Here is a 24,235-nt window from a genome sequence, read left to right as displayed (position 1 = left end):
CTGCCACTATTGTGGATTCTCTGGACATTTTAGTAAAGTTTGCAAAAAACAAAAGAAGGGAAAAGAAGCTGCACTGTCACCAAAATTTGGAAAGGTAAAACACATGGCAGAAAATTTCGTTTTCGTGGCCAGGAACGCCCAGTACTCCCCATTGAATTTCATCACGAAGACAGGTTATCTTGCTAAGATGAATGTGATTGCTGATACAGGTGCCCAGATGACTGTTGCTGGCATGGGGATGTTGCATTCTCTTAGACTACGGAGGAAGGATCTGCAGAATTACGAGGAACACCTTGTGAGTGTTAATGGGAAGAGACTGAGAATTATTGGCGGAATTGACTTGTTGCTGAAGATTGGTGATATGCATTACATGGAAAATATAATATTTTGCAGAGATGTGAAGTTTGATGATATGTATCTATCCCTTCGTGCATGCAGGAACCTTGGTATTGTTCATGAAGACTTCCCTTTACCTGCAAAGAAGTTGGTTGAAGCTATTGATAAATCTGTTACTGCTCTAGGTCATTGTATAAAGTCCACTGACCGAGACACTGAAGTTATGGAAAAGCAGATATTGCAGACTTACAAAGAAGTTTTCAATACCAAAGGGCAATTGCAAACTATGAAAACACCACCAATGAAAATCCAACTCAAGGAAGATGCAAAACCTTTTGCAATATATGCTGCAAGGCCAGTGAGTTACCCACTACGTGAAGCAGTGAAGAAAGAACTGGAAGACATGATGAAACAGGGTATTATTGAACGAGTTGGAGATCGGCCAACAGAATGGTGTCATCCTATTGTTGTTGTTCCAAAGCCTACAGGTGGAATTAGAATGACGGTTGACCTTTCGAAGCTAAATTCCCAAGTCCACAGAATTGTACATAATGCTAAAATCCCACATGATGTCATAAATGAAGTTGTATTGGATGCAAAGTACTTTACAGTTTTGGATGCTGTTAAAGGATACTGGCAGTTGGAACTGCATGAAGATTCTAGAGATCTGACAACATTTCTGATGCCATGGGGTAGGTTTAGATACAAGAGAGCACCAATGGGTTTTATCAGCACTGGTGATAGCTACAACTTCAAAGGGGATCTTGCTATAGACGGTTTGGAGCGAACACATAAAGTTGTGGATGACATTCTTATTGCTAGTCGCACACTTGAGGAACACTTACTGGATGTTCGTGCTTTTCTTGATCGTTGTGTAGAGCATGGTATAACTTTGAACCTAGCTAAATTCAAATTTGCTCGATCATCCGTTCGTTTTGCTGGATTTCTTTTGTCTGCAGAAGGGAGAGAAGCAGACCCAGATAAAGTGAGAGCCATTACAGAGTTTGCAACTCCTACAAACATCACTGAACTGCGAAGTTTTATGGGGATGGTTAATCAACTGGGCTCATTTTGCTCGCACATTAGTGCTACTTGCACACCGCTGAGAGATCTTCTTAAGAGTAAAAACCAGTTTCAGTGGTTACCAGCACATTGTGAAGCGTTTGAGAAAGTTAAAGGGTTGTTAACTAAAACACCGATTCTTGCGCAGTTCGATCCCAGTAGGATGACACGTTTGGAGACGGATGCAAGTAGACTGAAAGGATTTGGATTCAGCTTACTTCAGAAACACGAAGAAGGATGGAAGCTCATCATCACCTGTGGAAGTAGGTTTTTGTCGGACGTGGAAACAAGATATTCCATGATAGAACTTGAAGCCTTAGCTATCAAATACGCCATACTGAAATGTAAATTATACTTGCATGGTCTCCCTCATTTTACAGTCATCACTGATCACCGCCCACTTCTACCACTTTTTAATAAATACTCTTTGAACCAGGTTGAAAACGTAAAACTGCAAAATTTAAAGGCTGATTTGCAGAGTCAGTTTCAGTTCACATTGGAGTGGAGGAAGGGAAGTGATCATGCTATAGCTGATTGTCTCAGCCGAGCACCTGTTGATGATCCAGATCAAACTGAAGAGGAATGTGATGAGCGCACTGTCATGGCTGTTTATATTGCATCGGTTTGTGATGACAGAGAATTTTACGATGACGGAAGAGTTGTTGACCTTATTGTCGGCGAACTTCGGGAAACAGCACGAAATGATCTAGATTATGTAAAGCTGGTTCATGCTATAATGGAGGACACCGTTGAACATGAGGATTCACCACCATGTGTCAAGCAGTATAAAAGTATAAGGCATGAATTATTTATAGATGGTGATCTTGTCCTGTTTGGGAAAAGGTTAGTTATTCGAAACAAAAGAGGAAAGAGGTTTTGGAACGACTACATGCAGCCCATCAAGGAATAACCAGAACAAAAGCAGCGAGCCCGATTGTGCGTATATTGGCCAGGTATCACCAATGACATAACACAAATGATAGAGAAATGTGAAGTTTGTCAATGCCATTTGCCAAGCCTGGGAAAGAAACTCTGAAAACAGACCCTTTGCCAACACGTCCCTTTGAAAGTGTGTCTGCAGATTTGTTCTACCTCAAGGGCCAACATTTTTTGACTTACGCCGATCGTCTAAGTGGATATCCTATGGTCCAACAATGGAAGGACAGCCCATCGGCAAAACAAGTTTGTAATGCAATGATCAAAATGATGTCCCTTACAGGCTACCCTCAACGGATACGTACAGATGGGGACCTCAGTTCAGCGCTGCTGGAATTTCAGAGATTCTTGAAGGGAAGAGGAATCAAATGGAGTCCAAGTTCACCTCATTTTCCCAGTAGCAATGGACACGCCGAAGTTATTGTAAAGAAAGTGAAGAATCTGTTGACCAAACTTGAAAATGCAACGATGGATGAGCGATTTCATGAGGCTTTGTTGGAATTAAGGAACACCCTAATGCAGATGGACGTAGCCCAAATCAAGTGGTGTTTGGACATAATCTCAGATCTTTGGTTCCATCTCACCATAGCGCTCTCATGTCTGATAGTCGTCAGGATATCGAAGCAGCAGAGATGAGGAGGAGAGAGAAAGAGAGGATTAATACTACACGTTACAATGCATCGGCAACAGATCTTAAAGTGTTTATCGTAGGAGATAAAGTCCGAATACAAGACGCTGCAACGAAAGAATGGGATAGGATCGGTGAAATCGTCAAGGTCGGACTGAGAAACAGATGCTATTTCATCAGGCTTTCATCAAGTGGAAAACTTTGTTGGCGTAATCGTAGATACCTTCAAAATATCATGGGCGATATTAAAGAGGAAACATATACATCTGTAGACGAACTCGAAAGTGAAGGCCCAAGAAGAAGTAACAGACTGAGGAAGAACACTGTATGCTTTGTATTGTAAATCATTATTTATGTATATGTACGATGACTCGAGTAATGTTAAAAAAAAAAAAAAAAAAAAAAAAAGTTGTTGTATACTTGAGTCGTTTGTTGTATAATTATGTATGTCCATTCAATGGTAATGGTTGTTTATTGTTATTATGGAGAACTGCTGTTAAGGTTTTATTATATATTTATGTTTTTCTGATGCCTTCTGTATAACAGCAAGTCTAGTTTCTGTAACTGAATTGTCAGTATCACCATGGATCCTTGTCTGGGAATAAACTACGCTTAAAATATACCCCAACGTTTATTTGGACCTGGGATAATATATTACAGGGGATGGAGATCCTTTGCATTTGATTTTGTCCCTGATTTTGTAGCAAAGACTCAGAGTCCGCCGGTCCCTGATGTCAGGTCCACATCCTTCTCGATCCCCTCCCTAAAAGATTTTGTTGATAATGATCCAGACAAGATGCTACTCTGTCCTGTTAGGTTGCTGCAGTGCTGTGTTAAGAAGACTCGACATCTCCGGCCTGAGTGTCGACAACTCTTTGCCAGCACTGGCTCGACCAAGAAAGAGGTGTCCAAGAATACCATCTCTTTTTGGTTGCATGAGGTGATCAAACATTCATACTCTGCATCTGGTGAGGAGAACATCAGTAAGTTCTGGGTGAAAGCTGACAAGGTCAGGGCCATTACTCCATCCCTCACATTCAGGAAGAATCTGTTGGTTCCTCTGGTACTGAAGGCAGGGGTGTGGTTTCGCCAGACCACCTTCACCTCTTTCTACCTTGGGGATGTTAGCTATAAGTCCATGGACACTTTTTCCTTGTGTCCTGTGGTGGCTGCTCAACAAGTTGTGGAGCTTACCTGCCTCCCCTAGTGGGACAGGTAGCATCTCGCTTGAGGTGTTTGGTTGTGAAAGAGAGAGCGCATGTGTGAATGACTGTCCTCCTCCCTTTCCTTTCCCCTAACCTTCCTCTTCCCTGTGGGCAGAGAGGAGGTTAACGAACTGTCATGCGCTGGACTGGCGACTGATACAGATGAGTTGTGCAACTGAGCACCCTTTCTATTATCTGTATTCATTAGATCAGTAGGAGCAAACCTTAGCCTCTCTCTAACAAGGGGAGAGAAGGCCTGGCAATAAATGAAACCCATTGGTTGTGTATAGCTGTATTGTCACAAACTCTTAGATTCAACCTGGCCTTTTTGAATTAATGTTGCTTACACGCCCATTCATTCAAAAAGTTCTAGAAGTCTGACAGTTGAGCACACTTATGTTCAACATGTCAGAGGCAGGGACTCCTTCCTCTGCTGTACACGACCAGGAAGGAGGCCCAGATGTGGCGAACTACCAGTCAGTTCAGAAGCTTATTCAAATTCCTCCCACCAAGGAAGTAGGTCTTCCTCATGTAAAGACCGATGGTTTGTATATTGTGTAGGAACAGATGACAAATTTTAAAAGTAATTTGTATTTTTTCTGACTATCCAAACCTGAGTCTTTACATTTACTGCCCACCTCATGCCGCTCCTCATTCTGATACTGTCTGGGTTGGCAAGACTCCCACTAGGCAGACGGCAGTTAACTACCTAACCAACTTGTTTAAAAGTTAAACAGCCGTTTTCCAGCTACACTGAAGCAAATTCCTCATGTAGACCTCAGGTTTGTATAATTAGAAAAAATACAAATTACTTTTAAAATTTGTCATATAACTTTTGAGTGTATCAGTCAGATATAGTCTGTTTTTTCTTCAGGAGCAGTTGAGTCAACACCAAGCTAACAACCAAAGTTTTCTCTCTTTTCTTCAGGAACAGTTGAGTCAACACCAAGCTGACAATCGAAGTTTTCTCTCATTTGGGACACGGAGGTCATCAGCAGTTAGTGAGTATGGAAACACTCCAATTATTGTCAGGAAATCTCGTAGTGCCAATGGAGAGCTTTCAAAGGTAGGTGAACAGTGGCCTTCCTTAAGGGGCAAATCATCTCTCAGTAATTACACACTACATGAGGGTAAAGAGCTTGGAGATGAAGATGGAGAAGAAGAAGAAGAGGAGGAGGAAACAGAGACTGAAGAAGAGGTGGAGTTCAGGACCAAGTCAGATGAAGATATAAAAGCACATTCTGGGTTTGATGAAAAAAGAAAGATTGTTGTTGTTGATGGACAAGCTGTATGTAGCAAGTCAGGTAATGATGAGATTGTTAAAGATGTTGATGCAGTTCATGAAAATAATGAATCTGGAGTCAAAGAAAACAGGAAGAGTTTCAGTCATTATGATCTTCAGCAAAGACCCAGAGACTACATTGATGAGGAGGTAAAAGATGGAGACATAGAAGATGCCATCGATAAAGATGATGATGATGATGACAAAGATGCAGTTAGTATGCGAACAGTCCTAGAGGTTGAGGGAGTTGATCATAAGATAGTTTTAGTAAGACCAACATCTAACAAGAATGAGACTTCAGATGTGGATGTCAATCAGAGCAAAAGGACTTCAGCTGTCAAGGTCAGTCAGACGGTTTCTGCTGAGATTTCTCAGAAAGATGTTAGGGGTGAGTCTGAAAAAAATCCATGTGAATCTCAGGGGGAAACTGTCACTATTGCCTCAGTTCCATCAAAGTCTGATCAAAATACTGTGCATAATGAATGTGTTGAGGAGATATCCTCTGTAAATAATGTTTCTAGTGATAGATCATCAACCAGTGTCAATTTGAAGAGTTTGAATCACCAGTCTTCCAGTGATTGGAGTAAAGTAGAGCTTAGAATTATAGAGCCATCAGATTTGTGTGCCCCTGGTAATGTAGATGGAGAAGGCATTAGCGCTACAATTAAAGGCCGTAGTAGTCTTGCATCAACTTTGTTAAGGGGTGAAGGTGCAGATGATGATGATGATGATGATGATGATGTTGTTTATATTGATGAATATTCTCCATCACCGAGGCAGCGTCAGAACCAAAAGGAAAATTGTGTCAATTCAGGCAAGAAAAAAAATGTAAATTCAAGCAAAGATGAATCCCAGTCTCAGAGTCCTGATGTGCCACTGCCCACTCCACCAAAACGTCATGCAAAGCAGTCCTCAGAACCTTCATCTGACTTGTCATTAAGATCTCCAGAAAGTAAAAAGGATGATAAAAATGGAACTGCAGAAGAATTAGACAAGTCAGCTGAAGGAGAAGACCAAAATGGATTATTGGCTTTACCTGTTAGGAGTCCCACTCCCCCAAAAAGAAGTCCAAGGCGTTCTCCACGAACTCCAAAAAGCAAAGAAAAAAATCATCATGAAAGACACTCATCCTTAGATCTGCCCAAAAACTTCAGCAGTCAGTCTTCAGCATCAAAATCAGCATCAGTATCAGCTTCTCCCGCAGCTAGAAACAAAGAGTCAAGTAAAATATTCAATATTTCTATAAAGAAAGAGAGAAGTAGAAGTGTCTCATCTTTGAGTTCCAAGAAAAACAAGGAGAAGGAAAAAGTTGCTCGGTCAGAAAGTGAAGATCCTGGTGCGTATAATGCTACTGCCACATTGGACTTCAGTGATGATGCAAAGTGTGACACTCCTTCTGGCAAAAGAGTAGGAATCCGTAGTATGGTTATCGATGGAACTATCAAAAGAAACTTCATTGTCATTCACCCATCAGATGAGTCAGAAACAATAGGATTAGCCCCTTTATCATCATTTAGTAATGGTAGTAAAACTTCTGTCAGGACTTCAAAAGCTCTATCCAGCGTAAAATCTCATATTACAGGAATACCAAGTGGTAAAGTGGAATCTGTGAATAAAACACTACCAAAACATACCTTGAAAGGAAGCATCGCAAATACTACTAAGGACAAAGTGAGAGACCGTGAATCACTCCACACAGAGCCAGACTTGGAAACTACAAAATTAAAGAAAAGTAGCAGAGCCAAAAAACAAACAGAGAGCCATGTACATGCAAGTACTGTCAGCCTTTCCAGTACTGTTTCACACATTAATTCCAAGGTTGTCATAGAATCATCAGAGGGCATGTCAGAAGTGGATTGTGATTTGGTAAATATATCTACTCAAGGAATACCTACTAGCTCAACCAAAACTACTTCAAGGCTGTGTGTTATTATGTAAAAAGTGAATCCAAGGTAATCCATATTTAGGCTGTTAAATTGTTTGCTTGGTAATTGCAGTTAATGTTGCATTATTTGCTAAGTATACAAAGTTGGTAAGAGAAGTGTTGCCATAAACTGGAAGTAGGCTGTAGATATTTCTTTTAGTGTCAAAAGGATCCCACTCATTTGATTGAGAAAGTAGTTATCCTATAAATGTTGAGCCTTGACTGTGTAATGTACCCATGATCGAAATTCTCTGTACCAAGTCCATTACGGATCATACAAATAAAAACTTTTATGTAATTTGATAAATGGAAAGGCTGGTTATTAGGTTATTATCTATTTTTTTTTTTTGCAGCTCTGTATTTTATGTTGAAATTTATTTTTGAAAAACGTAATTATTATGTGTGTTGCATTTTGCTCTTTCACAGTATAGAAATGTTTTGTTCTTAGGATCTGATTGTAGTGCAGCTATCTCAAAGGAAAAAATGGGTTAACTTGAATTTGTTTGGTTTCTAAATAATGTGTACACATAGAGTATTTTTGGTACCTTTCCTTACTAGAAACATAGGACTGAAGGTTATTGTAATTGTTGTAAGTTCTCTCTAAATATGCAGGTTTCTTTTATACTTGCACTAAATATTGGTAATAGGCATTATTTCAGTATTATTTAATTATATAAGGATGCTGTAATTATGTAAATGTTTAAGAAAACTGTAGTGTTTGGACTCAGGACATTCTTTTTTTTATATATATTTTTCACCACAATAATGTATGTAAATTTAACATGCAGTAGTAGTTCAGACCTTGTGTTTGCAAAACCTGAAATGCAGTATTCTTTTTAACTGATTAACCCTGTTTGGTAGGCGTTGTAATTTTTGCTCTCTGTTGAAAACTGTACTTGTTCCAATATTTGCATTGTTTTATCATTACAGTAATTAGAATCACATACTATTTGGCCAGTACTAAAAAGGATTTGTTGAATTTTATGTTCAAGAGGTCACACTGGTCTGTTTCACAGATTTTTCCTCAAAATAGACAGATAGTAGCAAATGCATCATAATTTGGAAGGGCACTAAATATTGTCATTAATACAACTTTTTTGAACAGATTGTTCTTTCTTATTAGCCATTTACATGAAAACAATCAAACATTTTTACCCATTAAAAAGTTTTTTTTTTTTTTTTATTTCCTTTGATAATTTATTTCAAGGTCTTCGTACATTTCAGTAATTTAGTACAGAGTGCATAAGTGTGATACAGAATACAAGCCAAATTTTAGTTATAGGTCATATTCAGATTTTGTTTTTGTTATGTAAGCTGGCCTTTTCATACTAACACACTAATGAATATTACAATATAAATGTGATGTGTGGTCTGGTTAAACTACTTAATAATATAGTTTCACATACACTTAAATCATTCTGACTTGATAATACAGTTTCACATATACACTTAAATTTATATAAAATTATTGTATCTAGTCGGGTTGACACATATCACTGTTTTATTATGTGTGTTTATAATTTTGATGTTTGATCTTATTTCTCCAATTTGTAAAGTTGTCCAAAGATCTGATACATATTTTGGCAGTTGTAGATTTTTAAGTTTTGTGTGTCCAAGTAGGCTTTTCAGGATATAGCTAACATAGCTGAGCATATTTTCCTTGCTGAAGAAAATTGGCTTAACATAGAGAAGAATGTGATTGTGTTTGCAGTACTTGACAGAATTTATTATTAACTAGTTGTTCCAGAGTCCCAGTCTGCATAAGTACAATAATTTCATTAAAGTATTGTGTACTAAAGACTATATAAGATTTGTATGATCCAAGGGCATTTTTGTGTCATGTTTCATTGCCATGGTTATATGTATGCAATTGTTGGAATCACAGTGGAGGTAAACTTTAGCCTTTCAACTTTTTGAACTATGTAAAAGTTGTTTGAAGGCTTGAAAATAAATTTATTCACACAATTGCCAGTATTTTTGTTTAAGAAAAGTGTACAGTATATATGTAAAAGGCAGTTGAAGACTTGCCAAAGATTTTTTATAAAATTATTTTGTTTACAGAAAAGTACTGTAGTTCTGTATGTTTGAACAATTATAGATTATGTGAGGCTTCCTTGAAAGCTAAAGATAGTGAAAGTTCTCATATAAAGCAGTTTTTACTTTTAGAGGTAAATTGTCCATGTAGGGAAAATATAACTTGAAGCACTGCTGATTTATGTCAAAACAAAGTAAAGATACTGTAATTTGACAATTGCTGATCTGTAGAACTACTTGTAACATGACGTTAAGTATAGTACTTCTCGTATCAGTTGATTGTGTTGTTATTGTGAAGAAGTTTTGATTGACATTTGTATCCATTTCATAGTGGTCTTTTTTAGGTATTTTGAATTTTTTTATTGTTGTTTCACCCATATTGATTTGTATATTTGAAGGATAAATCTGTATATTGATTTTTAAAAATTAAGATTTGTTTTATTGTATTGTATAATTTGTCTTCATATTGCTTTGTACAGATTTTTGACATCTTTATAGAAATGATGAAATTTATGTAATTAAAACCTTTTCCTGTTAGAAGGTCTTTTTAGGATGTTATTAATTGTTCTTCCGTTGGTGTCAATGGTACAAACATTTGACTTCCCATTACTGAAGTGTCCAATATGTGTAAATTAAACCAGAGTGAATGATAAGGCACATAGCTTTATAGCATTGTAGAATAGGGAGGGAAAGAGAATCAAGGAGTAATAAATATATAAAGGGCTGTGTTACACTTCTTCATTGTTAAAAGTTATTATTGGAATTTTTTTTTAATATTGGAAATATTTTTAATCACACTGATTTGTATATTTTGTGTAGATATGTGAGATGGCTATAATTTTTTTCTTACTTGGTGCAGCTAGAAGATTAGCTTTATATACCTTATCTCAGTTCATTGTGGGTGAAAAGTTATCCCCTTGCCCTTTTTTTGAGCTGATTTTATCGAGTACAATAGTAAATTTTCAGCCTGCTTGAATATTTCTGTTACAGTGCATCATAGCTTAGGTAGTTTGCTTTGATTTTCTTGGAAGCGTGTTATTGTACCCTACAAAAGTGAAAGGTTCCATTTATGGTTAGTACAGTAGTATTAGTTTTTCTCTCCTTCAGAAAATTATGGCCTTGTTTATGTATGCATATCACCAGTATTGCTTTATTATTTCTATTTTATGTTGATATTTTGCACGTGAAGTTGATATTTCAAGAGGGAATCTAATGTGTTTTTGGTACTTTAGATTAACTTTCAGAATATGGTTGTGTTCATGTAAAAAGTAATACTACTAGGGCATGTTTTTGTAATAACCCTGCTTTAGGGGTAAGAGGTGTATATGTGCCCTTCATTTTATTCAGTATTACAGGTTTCATAATAAGAATGTCTCATTCACCAAGACATAAAGATACTATGTATATTATGTTCATGTTCAGTATTAAATGAATAACATTTGTCTGTTAAACCGTATTTGTTGGTCACAATTTTTTTTAATTTTTACATAGTTGGTTTATTTGTATATGGCTTTAAGTTGATTTTTGTACATAATACATAAATCATTAAGGTGAATTTAGTTACATAACTTGAATTAAGGTAGATTCATTAGAAGCTTTATTTATCATTATAGTATTTTTATCTCATACATTCTTAATTTTGCAAGACCCCAGCTTATCAGTGAGTATGGCTAAGACAGAATAACTGGTAGGTTAAATAGTTCGGAGGTTATATTTTTTATAGAACTGACTTGTACAGCATTGGGAAAGTCATGGGGGGCCACGCCCTAAATGATGGGTCCTAGGTTTTTCTTGGATTTATTCAAGTTCAACTCCTCTGGTTGGAGTGATAATAATTAATACTGTTTATCTGCTGGGCAGTATAACATGAGTGTAATGATAATAGCAGTTATTTAAAGCCTTTTGCAGCAGTTTGTTGGAAGCACATATTTTCAAAAGTTAATGAATACTGTAGATTATAAAATTCCCAAAAATAATGGGGTTATGATGTACTGGGTTGGTAGTAAAGGTAAAGTCATTTATCAGGTGCCATTGATTGGGGCTTAATTTTAAAATAGCTTAGTTTAAAAGAGGTATTTAATTTAATGATGTCCAATTATTTTTCTAGATGCTATGATAATAAACTACATGAAGCTGTGACTAGGCCAGGTGCTTGATTTTAGCTTGAGGGGCTTTCCAAAATATATTTCTGAAATTGTATTCTCCTGCCATCAAATCAAATTCTGATTCATTTTTCACAAATATATCAGATTAACATAAGAACCACATAATTATGTAAATAAATGACATCATTGCTGTATCCTGTCTTTAGTTGGAGGTTTCCATTCAGGTTGTACAAATTTATATTTTTTATTGGATTTTAACAGAAACATTATGTGTTCATATTTGGAAATTTTTTTTCATTATTTTACAAACCAATCATTCATTATTTTTATAAGACTTGCACTTCAGTGGTGTAATTAACCTGTCTTATGGTATTGGCAGTGATCTGGGGATCAGCTGTAGGATGCTATACTTTGTTTTATGCCGCTATGAACATGTTCGTTGTACAGTAATTGAATGGCAGCAGAATGCAATTCAAGCTAAGGTGCTTGCATATGCGGTGCATTTTCAGCTTACAGTTCACATCAAAAGTTAAACAGAGTTGTGCTATTTGTGATAGAAACTGGAATCGAGCAAGTTAGTTGTAATTATTGTATCGACTAAAATAGTTGTCATTTTTACACATTTGGTAGAAACCTAGTACATTATTTGTGTCATGTGTCTTGTAAATAATGTGCTAATTTCTCCCTCATCCTTTTTTGTGGTATGTCACTTGAATTATGCTTAGCTTTTTGCCTCTCGTGTGCAAGGTGAGTGATACAATAATGTATTTTTGTAAATCTTTTGGGTGCTGTAAAGTGACTTTCTAAATAGTATTTGATACAGCCTTTCATTTGGTATTCCTCTTACTTACAGATATTACTAGTCATTTTTCAGAAAGGTGTAATGAAGTTTTCGTGCCACGTAATTTAAATTTATCTCTTCATAATAAATTTGGGTCAAGTTGGTAATCTTTTATGATATGACAGTTATTTATGTTTTTGTTCTTGTAAGAAAATGTATGATGAGAATAGACACTAGCTAAATATTTTTATTGAAATTTTGTATAAATGAATGGCAAATTTCTGAATTAAGAAGTACCTTTTTATAATTTTTGTCTATTTATGTTAATTCAGTGGTGTGGTTAAACTATTTATTATTAATAGTTATAATGTCTTTTGAACTCAATTATGACCTTATGATTAATACATTCACGTTAGATTTAACCCAAACTATTTCTTCAACAGGAAGGATATTGTCCATTTAAAATCGTATTTTTGTTACATGACTTAAAATTTTGTACTTTATGCAAACTTACATGCTTGTCTATTGACATCTTTTTAAAACCAAGAAATAATATTAGATACATGGCAAATAGTTTTGATTATTGCTTCAGAGAAACTTGTTGACAGTTATGTAGGGTTGAATACTTATTATACACCAGCTTTCTTAAGAAGCTTTCTAAATTCTGTTACTAGTAAATTCAGCATTTTGTATCATCTTTATTATTCAGTGGTGATATTAATGTCATAAGGTTAAGAATTCTGAATCATCATAACATAGAATTCCCAGAATTTTACTAAACGGTTAGGTATATGTATCTTACACAATGTCCAAAATTCAACTTGCCAGAAATTTCAAGTCATTCCGACACGATATACAAACCATCTGTCCTTTACATTAGGAATTACCGTATTTAACAGCATATAAGACGCACTTTTTTAACAAAAAAATGGCCTAAAAAATCCCCCTGCGTCCTATGTACATAATGTAGGCTGAAAATTTAAGAATTTTGGCCGAAATTATACATGAAACGTCAAGTAGATGTTGTAGCCTAGCCTAACATTCGGTGTTATCCTTAATAACCTGTTAAAAAACAAAGTTTATTATAATTATTTATCATTATCACACTTACCATCACCGCAAATACTACTGCTAGTATTATAATCAATATCTACATTGTTATTAACGATATTTTCATTAAAATGTGTTAATATCATTATTGTCGTCTACAGCGGATCGCCGCATTCCACATTTACAGACTTACAGTACGTGTGCTGCCACCTATTGGTGATTATCTCAAGAGCTTTACGGATAACAAGGCTTCGTTCAGTTGGTAGTTGGCAATTCCTGCTAACATTCTCTTTACGCATAACAACATGGCTTCGATCAGTTGGTGGTTGACAATTCCTGCTACCATTCTCTTTAGGCATAATAACAAGGTTTCGCTGAGTTGATACTTCGTAACTTGTGCTAGCATTCTCTTTTAAGATTAATAACATGGCTTTGTTCAGTTGCTCACGAGACTCGAGCCGTTACATAGGAAACATTTTTATTTATTGGATTTTACCCCTTGATTGCATACTTTTATAATATAAAATGGATATATATAACATATATTACCGTAGGTAACATCTTTATTAATGTTTTTGTTGATTCTGCCGGTAAGAAACAGTGTTTACAAATGAATGTGTTGCAATCTATTGGTAAACCTATGAGGCAGCTTTCAGCAGCAGACAAAACACTTGATCGTAGTAAATGGCTGATTGTATAATACGTATTTTGATAAATATAAATATGGTAAATAACTTCTTTATTAATGTTTTTGTTGATTATGTTGGTAAGAAGCAATATGCATATGATAACCTAATACTACAGTTTTTACTTACCAAAATCATATGAGCATAGGCTAGGAAACCTTATTTTTTTTCCCTCAATGTCCTGCTGAAATTGAGGTGAGTCCTATGCAGACATGTGTCTTATAAGCCATCAAATACGGTACTTACAGTGCAGCTGGGAACGGCTGTTGAACTTTCAGTCAAGTTGGTTAGGCAGTTAACTACCATATGGGAGGTAGGAGTCCCGCCTACCCGGATGTAAACGTTTCAATTTGCTTTTGGCTGTTGTGTGGTGCAGACGTGTTTCTTCCCTCTGCCCTGACAGTCGTTGACCTGTTTTCTCCTGGTGGGATCTTTCTCTTTTCCCTTGTATGGTTGCTTTGTGTGTTTGGAATGCAAACTCATGAAGGTAATAAGTCTTGTAAGCCCACTTTCCCTCAGCGTGTGCGTCCTGGGGTTGGTGGGAAGAAGTGTAGTAGCTTCAGATATAATGTTTATGTGGACCCGCATGCCCTTTGCTCCTCTTGCAGGGGGTGTGTGTGTTCTAGAGATTCTACTTGTACTGATTGTTACTCCTGGTCGGCTGAGCAGTGGGTGAAGTTTGAGGGGAGGAAACGGTACTGGAGGAAGCCTTCCAAGACGTCGTCTGCAGGTTATATGTCCCCTATGGCTCCCTTGGTGACTAACCCTTCGGGATCGTTTCTCTCTTCTGGCAGGCTTCCCCTTCTGACTGCCTCTCCTTTGAGAGAGGACTCCCCTTAGTCTTCTCCACTTGCTTCGTTGGGCATGGAATGACCTGGGGTGGCTGACGATCAGGACAACCTCTTCTCGGGGCCGTCTCCTTGCCTTGGGGGTGGGGGAACTTTCTTACTGGAGTGAGAGGAGACTCCCTCCACTAACCCGACTTTTTCCACTTCACGTTTGGCGGTAGAGGCTTCCCTCGGGAAGCAGGCTAGTGATTTGACAGCAGCCTGGCTCCACCTGGGTCTTTCTCCATCCCTGGAGGTCTCCTGTCCCATCTGATTGGTGCTCTGGTGGTGACCCATGCTGCAGCTTCCATCCCAGCATGTAGTGCCCCTGCCTCCTGGCTTCACCATGGCGCCGCTGTCCCAGCCTGAACCTTCTGTGATGGTGACCACCACCGTGCCTCACATGATGGTTCCCGCTCCTGCTGTTCCTGGCTTCGCTGGCTCCCGGGCTATCCTGGCTGCTTCACCTGCCCTGGCTGTCCAGGTTGCCCCAGTCACGGCCCTGGCTCCCCTGGCTCCTCCATCTCACCAGGCTATTTCAGTCACCCCAGTCACTGCTTCTGGCTTTCCTGGCTCCCGAGCTGTACTGGCTGCCCCAGCTGCCCCAGCCACCGCTCCCGTAGATGACATACCTGCTGCCTGGGTCGCTCCCTCTACCCTTGCCACCCTGGCTGCTCTTGTGACATCTGCTGCTCCCTCTTGGATGGGGGATTTGACCACCATCCTGAAGAAGATGATGAAGAGGTCTAGGTAGGTGTCATCTTCATTGTCTTTGTCTCCCTCCACAGGGGAAGCAGTGGGATCTCTCTTCGGCTCTTCCTGACCTCCAGGCCAGGGAACTGAATTGCTGACCCCTGGGTCTAGCGTTTCAGGAGCTGGGGGCGTGCAAGCCTCGGTTTGCACACCCGTTACCATGCCTAAGAAGTCTGCTTTGAAGCTGGCACTGTGTCGGGCACTCATTTACAAGCCGCTCTGAGTACCCAGGTCTCTAAGGAGACTTGGGTATCCCGAACCAGTATCGGAGAGTCAGCTCATTGTACTGATTCCGGTACAGGACAGGAGAATGAGCCAAGACATTCAGGTGTCTTGGCTCTGCCTGCTGGCACTACTTCTAGTGTCAAGCCAGGTTCCCAGGTTGATGCTTCAGTCTCTCGAGTCTGAGCATCTGGAGAGACAGAGAGGAGGTCCCCTGTAGGGTCTTCTTGCGAGGTTCCAGCCTCGAAGAAGGCTGGGGTCTGTCAAGAGGACAGCGCAAGTTCTCACCAGCCAGCCACCATGTTTGACTCCACCCGGTCTGGCTCAGTCAAGTCGAGCATTCATCTCAGCTTGCGCAAACTGCTACGCTCTCCTCAAGACAGTGTTTTGCCGAGGTGAAAACGCTTTCTTGGACCTGGGTTGCCATCATCACAGTGGGTTGATGGCCGCCCTCAGCCCATTCCTCCTACGGGTTCTGCCAACAGGACTGGCAGGGGTGCCTGATCCTCCTCACCTGTCCCCTCAACCTCCTGGGGTTTCCATGGGAGGTGCAAGTTGGATAGAGGAACTCTGGAGAGTCCTCTCCCCAGAGTTCGACTACAAAGGCATACATTCCTGGCTTGGTCCTCGGATCGGCTAGATCATACGCCCGCATAGTACAGGAAGGATCCAAGGGGTCTGCCGAGGTTCTCCCTCCTGCCAGGAGAGTAGATTGCGGACACCCCCAAAATACAGAGGACTTTTGCAGAGGTCATTGCGCTGATCTGTCAGCACAACGACCTAGGGGAAGGGATCACAGCCTCGTCTGTGGATCGTCTTTCATGCCTCGAATCCTTTTGGGGTCCAAAAAAAGGAACCCAAGGTTTCAATGGGGCTCCTGTGGTTCACGCTTGCCGAGGGAGTCCTCAATCAAGTGAATAATCTTGTTTTTGGGCTCAGACAAGCTGCTTCCTCCTCCTCTGCCTCGACAGAAGTGTTTCTGTACTCCATCAGAGAGGGCATTGCCAAACAGGCAGGTAGACGTGGACCTGGTGTGTCTAGGCCCAGGTCTCTTGCTGCAGTAGCTTGCTGTGGAAGGAATCTCCCTTTCGCAGCAAGAGTCAGCAACCCTGGAAGCCACCGCTATGGCAGCTCTTCAGGCAGTCTCCTGGCTGGATCAGTGGTCATTCACAGTATCCAAAGAGGCTGCCTCCTTGGGTGCTATCATGCCTGAGGAAGACTCTGCTTTCGGGGGGCTGTGCCAGTCTGGAAGTAGAGCTATCTTTTACTTTGCCCACCAGACAGCAAACTGTGGGTAAACCGGGAGATAAAGAGAAGAGATGCTGTCCTTTCTTGTTTCTTCAGGTCTGTAGGTCCCGAGTTGCCAGTGGCCCTACAGAACAGACCGTTGCTGGGTTCTGCCTCTCTCTGTCCTAGAGAGCTGGTAGATGCTGCAGTGGACAAGCATCGGGCCAAAGACAGCAACCGCCTTGTCCACCAGGCAGTGGCCAAGACCTCTGGGTCTTTGCTCTTCACTGTGACCCAGCCTTCAGGTCAGGCTAGCACTTCTTCAACCCCCAAGAAGTCCCAGATTTTGAAGGGTTCCTGTGGGAACACCCAGCCTTCTTCCTCTGGGAAGGCAGGCAGTCACACCCCTTTGAGCCCTCTTTCCAGTCCAGTAAAGGGAGCAAGGTGAAGAAGAAGAAGGGGGAAATGCTAGGAGTGGCATTCCCCTCCAGCTGCTGCCAGTGGTGGGGGCTTGCCTACTGAGCCATTGGGCAACATGGCAACAATATGGAGCCGAGACCTGGTTATTGGATGTTCTTCGGGAGGGATATCTACTCCCCTTTGAGCCTTGGCCATCCCTCACCAACTCTCCGGTCCGTCTGCTTACCTACGTTCCTGGTTCGACAAAGGATCTCGCACTCGTGCAGAGCAAGGGCGCTGTGGAAGTCATGTCAGATCGGTCCCCAGGCTTTTACAGCCATGTCTTTCTTGTGGAGAAAGATTCAGGGGGCTGGAGACTGGTCATAGACCTCTCTCCCCTGAACTGATTCATTCGCCAGACTGTTCACGATGGAGACGGCTGGACCTGAAGGATGCGTATTTCCAAATACCCATCCATCCGTCCTCCCACAAGTACCTTTTTGCTTTATCCTTGGGGAAACAGTGTTCCAGTTCAGGGCACTCTGTTTTGGGCTCTCAACCGCTCCCCAAGTGTTCACATGAGTGTTCACCCTAGTGTCAGCTTGGGCCCATTCGCACAGGGTACATCTGTTAAGGTATCTCGATGATTGGCTGGTCCTGGTGAGCTCTCGCTTGCAGTTGCTTCAGGACAGGGATCTGCTCCTTGAGTTTTGCCACGATCTAGGGATTGTGGTAAATCTCGAGAAGTTAGATTTCACCCCCAAGCAGGGGATAAAGTACCTGGGCATGCTGATGGATACGGTAGCAGCAAGACTCTTCCCCTCGGACTTTCGTATCAGCAGGTTCCGGAAGGTAGCACAGCTGTTCCGGTCTCGATAGGAGCAACCAGCTCAGCAATGGCAAGTCATCATCGGTCACCTGTCATCATTGGAGAAGCTGGTCCCTCATGGGCGTCTGCACCTTCGGCTCCTGCAGTGGCGACTGAAGGAGTACTGGTTCCAGTCTCAAGACCCCCAGTCCTTTCTCATCCCACTTTCAGGGAAGGTGAGAGAGAACCGAGACTGGTGGATGGACGACAGGAACCTCTTAATAGGAGTATGCCTGCATACTCCACCTCCGAACATGCTTCTGTTTTTGGACACATCGACCAAGGGATGGGGCGCACACCTGGAGGAGTTGCTGACTTCAGGAGTGTGGCACCGAGATGACAAGCACCTTCACATCAACATCCTGGAACTCAAGGCGGCCTTCCTGGCTCCCGTAAGAGTTTCAGGATCGAGTGATGGGACACCCCATGGTGTTGATGAGCAACAACACCACATTAGTGGCATACGTCAACAAGCAAGGGGGCCTGGTGCCCCTTCTGCTTCATCAGTTGACGATGCAGGTGCATGAGTGGGCTCTGGCCCTCTCGGTAGAGCTGTCAGCTGTAGTGGCAGACAAGCTCAGCCGGCAGAATCAGGTGATCGGGACAGAGTGGTCCCTTCACTGAGACATAGCGGAGAGGTTGTTCGATCTGTGGTGGCGTCCAGTTGTAGATCTGTTTGCCACCCGGCACAACAGGAAACTTCAAGTCTTCTGTTTAGTCATGCCAGACCCATGGGCTGCTGCGGAGGATGTGTTTCATCAGTCTGGGGACAACTTCAGTGTCTACTCCTTTCCTCCGTTTTGTCTGATTCGCAGGGTCAGCCAAGTGATGATCACCCCAAAACTCAGGGTGATTCTGGTGCCTCCCAAATGGTCCCAGGTTGTTTGGTTGGTATCCCGACCTGCTAGCTCTTTCCAAGGCACTGAGAGAGATTCCTCCGTGGCTCAACCTGCTGTGTCAAGCCCACAGAGAACAATACCACCAGGCAGTGCAGTCCCTGTGTCTTCACGGCTTGCGGTTATCCAGCATCTCCTGCGAGCGAGAGATGTTTTTTGCATCTCACAGCAACAGAGATGGTGGACACCTCAGGCAGTCCTCTTCAGTGGTATACCAGGGAGAGTGGGCCATCTTCTGTGGTTGGTGTTGTAGACAGGGTATCTCTCCAGTCGGAGCTGCTGTTCAGCAGATCGTGGACTTCCTCTTCTTTCTTTGCCGAGAGAAGCTTCTCTCCCCGTAAAAGGCTGCAGAGCCGCACTTGGCCTAGTCTTGTGGCTGAAAGGGGTAGATATCTCCACTTTCGAGATTTCTGTATTGATGAGAAGCTTCAAGAGGTCTTGCCCACCCAGGGACCTCAGTCCCCCTGTGTGGGACGTGACTCTTGTTCTAAGGAGCCTGGCTCGTGCATCGTACGAGCCTTTACAAGAGTCGTCAGACAGGGAGCTGACCCTCAAAACCGTCTTCCTGCTTCCCCTGGCATCGGCAAAGAGAGTAGGAGAACTTCACGGACTTCCTTTGGTGTTAAACACTTGAGGGGATGGGGATCAGTTACGCTCAATTTCATTCCAGACTTTGTAGTGAAGACTCAGAACCAATCGGTCCCTGACATTAGGTTCAAGTCCTTCACTATTCCCTTCCTAGAGGACATTTCTAGGTAATGACCCAGATGAGATGCCACTGTGTCCTGTTAGAGTGCTGCAGCGCTATCTAAAAGAATTCGCCATCTCCAGCCTGAGTGTCGATGACTCTTCTTAGCACTGGCTCAACCAAGAAAGAGGTGTCCAGGGACATGGTTTCTTTCTGGCTTCATGAGACGATTAGGAGAGCATACTCTACTGCTGGAGAAGATGACACCAGTACCTTCCATCCAAGAGCTTAAGAAGTCTGGAGTATTGGTCCTACCCTTGCATTCCAGAAGAACTTGTCGGTTCCTCAGGTATTGAAGGCGGGGCTGTTTTCTCAACAGACCACCTTCACTTCTTTCTACCTTCAGGATATTGCACACAAGTCCATGGACACCTTTTCCTTGGGACCTGTGGTGGCTGCTCAACAAGTTGTATAGCTTACCCAGCTCCTCTAACAGGACAGGATTGCATCTCACCTAAGATGTGCGGTTGTGGATGTGAGAAAGAGTGTGGGAGTAACTGGCCTCTCCTTCTTCTCTTCATCCTGGATCTGGCCGTCAATTTTCTTTCAGGATCCTAGAAGCAAACCCGTTCCTTCCTCTGGCTAGGGGAGGAAGGAGATCATGACGATAAGACAAACCTGATACTTGTATTTGCCTTACTGTCGCTGACTTTTTAAGGTTCATCCTACCCTATTTTTGTATGAAATGATGCCTTCCTCATTCATACAAAAAGGCCCAGAAGACTGACAATTGATCTTGCGTTTCCCAGAACCCGATCAATTTGTCAGAGGCAGGTTTTCCCTTCCTCGCTCTTATCGACCAGGAAGGGAACCCCAGGTGTGACGAACTCCAGTCAGTTCATAGAGACTCACTTAGATTCCTCCCTCCAACCAGTGAGTCTTCCTAATGTAAAGGATTAAGGGTTTGTATATCGTGTCGGAACAAACGACAGTTTTTTAAAGTAAACGGTATTTTTCCTAACTACACAAACCTGAGGTCTTTATATTACATTTTCATGCCCACCTCATGCCACCCCTCAATCTGTTACCTGGGCCGAAACGCAAATTGGAATGTTTACATCCAGGCAGGTGGGACTCCTGCCTCCTGGACAGTATTTAACTGTCTAACCACCTTGTTTAAAAGTTCAATGGCTGTTTCCAGCTGCACTGTAAGTAATTCCTAATGTAAAGGACCTCAGGTTTGTATAGTTAGAAAAAATACAATTGACTTTAAAAAATTGTTATTCATGGAAACAAATGGATTGAGAAATATTGTCAGAATTTCCTTTAAATATTACTTAACCAATTGTCAAAATTTTCAAGAGCTATATTATTAGATAAAATTGAAATTTAAACCATTAAAGACAAACTTTAAGCCTTGCTATTTGAGAGTCGTGTTTTGACTCACTGATCTGGTTAAGCTACTTAATGATGATCATCTTTTTAGGAATCTTAGTTTTGTTTTTGACATTGGTATTGAACCCAAGTAGGAGTACTGTTTTAAATTTTTGCAGTCCCTCTTCTTTTTGATGAATTGACATATTCTGTCCTTGTTTTCTTTTAATTAGCCATTTAGTTTTACTCAAAACCCTTCTAAAAAACCTAAAAAATGTTGTCAGGTTTTCTTGTAATTTTTCTCTTCATGGAATGAAATTGGTATCCTATAATTTAATCATCTTTTGTGATTTGTAAACACTGTATTGTTACAAGTTGTAACTATGATAATTTAATTGAATATCATTATAGAAAATTGGTAGTTTTACAAAACTGAAAAAAAAAAATAATCCAAAAAATCTTTGAATTTTTGTGGTTGTAATCTTTTGAATAATTCACAGATCTTCAAAAGTAATTCTTTGGACACCTTTTGAATTAGTCATCGATTAGGGCCAACTTTTATTCAGCTACTGATAAAAACTGAAATTTTTTTCTGATTTCTATTATGTTACAGCTTTGTACTCATGAGTTTAGTGCAAGATGATAATCTCCTCTCTTGATTTTCTATAATTTTTGTGACATGCTGAGGGTAATTTTAGTAATCATAATCACGAAAGTTGATAGACTAATTTCTCACAATTTTGAATTTTGTAAAGCAACCAACCTCAATTTCCAAATCAATTAGTACAGGAAAAATTAAGAACAAACATTTAAAATAAAAATGGACAGATACTGAGGAAAGTTAGTGTTTCGTTACTAGTTCTCTCATTCACCAGTTTGATTTTTTTATTAGTGGTTCTTTTTCATGCCCTTTCGGTGCATTACCTATGTATCCACATAGAAGGGTATATGATGGTGTATTGAATACCAAACCACATACTAATGATTGATGTTTTTGTTGCAAGGTGTAACACATTCTTAAATTTGTTATGTTAATGTTGGCACAAAGTTATTTATTCATAGTGGTTAGCACAAGAATTATCTATATACACTAGGTGTGTGATAACCTGTATACTAAATAATGACATTGTGTTACAATAAACCTATATATGTGAACAAACCCTTCATTATGTGTATTATACCTTATGCAGTATGCAATATAATCAACTTATAGCAATGTTTATTTGATGTCATAAAATACCATGATGTATTGGAATAGGATTCAAAGAAAAGCAACTGACTGTTAATCATAGGGCTTTCTCAAAGGTGTTTTTATGAAGTGATATCAGTGTAAGTAACCATTGCCTGAAACATTATGTGAGTAATTGTGTATGTGAAGTGATATCCTGGAAGTAGTTATTCTTGAAATACTTTGTCCCCTAGGGACAGAGACCTGTTGGTTTGAAATTATATTGGAAGTTTTGTAGAGGTTGATTGCCATGTCAAATCTGAGCAGTTATTGATGCCTTGCTTCAGTGTGTAAGACCTTTGAAGCAAATAGACAAGGGTTTGGAATGTTAATCAAAGAAATGTCAATAATAGGTTTTGATGCTCATTCTTATTGGTTTTTGTTTATATGTTATTAAATGTCATCTGTACTCAAACTACTATATATATATATATATATATGTGATGTTGTATAATGAGGCTATTTACAGATACAGTATTTTGTAAGCAAGTTTACCTGAGATTAGTAACCACATTATTGTTATTCCCAGTATTTCACAAATTCCCTAAAAAAATCAACCATTTGGTATTGATGTGTGCACAAAAGCTAGGAAAGTTTTAGTGAAAGGAAAATTTTATGGTTTTATGTAATTTCAAAGCTTGGTTCAAAACATTATCATAATCATAGTTGTTTCCCAATTATCAGGTAAATTCCAAAGCTCTGTGTGCATATGCTCATATATATATATATATATATATTATATATATATATATATATATATATATATATATATATATATATATATATATATATATATATATATATATATATATATATATATATATATATATATATATATATATATATATATATATATACAATGATGAAGGCAGAATATATATATATATATAGACCAAGGGCAGATGGAGAGGCACACAAACAGTCAACAGCTTTTATTTTGGCTGATAGCGTTTCGCAATACTCCATTGCATTTTCAAGGCTGCAACAACACATAATTTTGTTTAATAAAAAAGGTACGTCACTACATAAAATTATAAAGATAAAAAAAAAAATTACAATTCTTAAAATATCTTAAAACAAACTTACCCAGTATATGGCTAAAAAGCAACTAAACATAAAAAAGGTAAAACTAGTCGAAAGTAAACAGAACAGCGGAGAAATTACAAAATAAACAAAGGCGTGGAAGACGTCTGGGCATTTAACGAGGGAATGAGTGCTTTAATGAAGACTCTAAAGTTGTAAGCTCGTCCCCTTGTTGGGCTGAGGCTATTATTTCAAAGTTTCTCATATCAATGTGCTTTAAATGCCCAGACGTCTTCCACACCTTTGTTTATTTTGTAATTTCTCTGCTGTTCTGTTTACTTTCGACTAGTTTTACCTTTTTTATGTTTAGTCACTTTTTAGCCATGTACTGGATAGGTTCGTTTTAAGATATTTTAAGAAATGTAATTATTTTTTTCATTTTTATCTTTATGATTTTATGTAGTGACGTCCCTTTTTTATTAAACAAAATTATGTGTCGTTGCAGCCTTGAAAATGCAATGGATTATTGCAAAACGCCATCAGCCACAATAAAGGCTGTTGATTGTTCGTGTGCCTCTCCATCTGCTCTTGGTCTATATATATATATGTATATGTATATATATTTATATGAAGGGTGTCCATAAAGGCATAGCGCAATTTAAAATACTTGTAGCTTTGTAACTATACAAGATAGAATTAAT

General features: G+C 39.8%; 1 protein-coding gene across 3 annotated transcripts in view; it reads left to right on the top strand.

Moving 5' to 3' along the window:
* Positions 1–8,753, top strand: part of LOC136837382 (streptococcal hemagglutinin-like) — a 30,542-nt gene extending 21,789 nt beyond the window's left edge. For all 3 annotated transcript variants that reach the window (XM_067102139.1, XM_067102138.1, XM_067102140.1), the window contains exon 3: positions 5,096–8,753. In XM_067102139.1, coding sequence (XP_066958240.1) covers positions 5,096–7,387 — 2,292 coding nt within the window. In that variant the 3' untranslated portion in view covers positions 7,388–8,753. The remainder of the gene's footprint in view (positions 1–5,095) is intronic.
* The last annotated feature ends 15,482 nt before the right edge of the window (positions 8,754–24,235 follow it).

This window comes from Macrobrachium rosenbergii, chromosome 59 (genome assembly GCF_040412425.1).
Source record: "Macrobrachium rosenbergii isolate ZJJX-2024 chromosome 59, ASM4041242v1, whole genome shotgun sequence".
In the NCBI taxonomy this organism is placed as follows: domain Eukaryota; kingdom Metazoa; phylum Arthropoda; class Malacostraca; order Decapoda; family Palaemonidae; genus Macrobrachium; species Macrobrachium rosenbergii.
This window is presented reverse-complemented; position numbering and strand designations above follow the sequence as displayed.